We start from the raw sequence: 1,057 nt of genomic DNA on the forward strand, positions 1-1,057 counted from the left end.
TGCGTGGCCCTTCCCACCTGGCCTCTCCGTGTGGCAAAGCACCTGAGCACAGCGGTGCCAGCTAAGTGTCAGAGCTCGTTCCTTTGTAGCACTGAGAGGTGTCCCATCGTGGATCATGGTACTGTTTGCTTGTCCATTCACCTGTTGCTGGAGATCTGGGCTGTTTCCAGTTCTTGCTGATTATTACTAAAGCCATCGTAAACGTTGCATACAGGCTTCTGTGTGAACATACATTTTCATTTCATGCGGGCATGGAGAGTCCCCTTCAGGACCAAGGACCTCTTGTAGGTCACGTTTTCCTGTTTTTAGTTGTTCTCCCTCCTGAATAGGTGGCATCTTTACTGGGATACAGAAACTGCCTTTGAATTACTGACAGTCCCTTTTACATAACCGTTTTGTCAAATGGGATTATTGTTGAGTTATATTTTAATGTGACCGTTTACAGTAGAAGAGTGACCACACAGAATATTCAGTCCTATAAGTTTTTAATCTTTGCTACTGTTAGTGACTTTTCTTCTCCTCCAGTGTCTGAGCTGTTGAATATTTTTCACTAACTTGTGGTTTCTTGCATTTCTTCACACAGGTGAGGCTACCAGCCATTAACTCAAAGTATCTGAGCAAAGTGGGGACTCCACTTGGCCCTAAAGACCCTGCAGGAAGTCGGCTGTCCTTCCCACCGATGTAAGTGTTTGAGCTACACAAACACTGTCTGGATTAGATTTGGGTTTGTTCTTCCATCTTTCATCCAAGGGACAACCTTATAGCATCCCCACAATTCCCCACGGCCCAGCCACACAGCCCTGGCCCAGCCACGCCTGCTCACCCCTGCTGTGCTTCTGTCCCCTCCTGTTATACTTCTCGCTTTGTAACAGAGATGATAAAAGATGACTCAAAGCAACATGAATGCAATGAGAGCCCGAAGGGACTGCACCTCAGCCACTCCTCTGTTAGAAGGAGAAACTGGGGCCGGCCCGGTGGCGCACTGCTACAGTGCGCCGCTTGGGAGCACACCAGCGCTCCCGCCGAGGGTTCAGATCCCACATACAGACCGGTTCCC

General features: G+C 48.9%; 1 protein-coding gene across 1 annotated transcript in view; it reads left to right on the top strand.

The window, feature by feature from the left end:
- LOC103603322 (chromosome unknown open reading frame, human C7orf57) overlaps window positions 1-1,057 on the top strand; it is a 23,585-nt gene that overhangs the window by 13,779 nt on the left and 8,749 nt on the right. Inside the window, exon 6 of the mRNA XM_008587810.1 lies at window positions 584-681. Coding sequence (XP_008586032.1) covers window positions 584-681 — 98 coding nt within the window. The remainder of the gene's footprint in view (window positions 1-583; window positions 682-1,057) is intronic.

This window comes from Galeopterus variegatus, unplaced genomic scaffold, assembly GCF_000696425.1.
Source record: "Galeopterus variegatus unplaced genomic scaffold, G_variegatus-3.0.2 Scaffold4548, whole genome shotgun sequence".
NCBI classification, from domain to species: domain Eukaryota; kingdom Metazoa; phylum Chordata; class Mammalia; order Dermoptera; family Cynocephalidae; genus Galeopterus; species Galeopterus variegatus.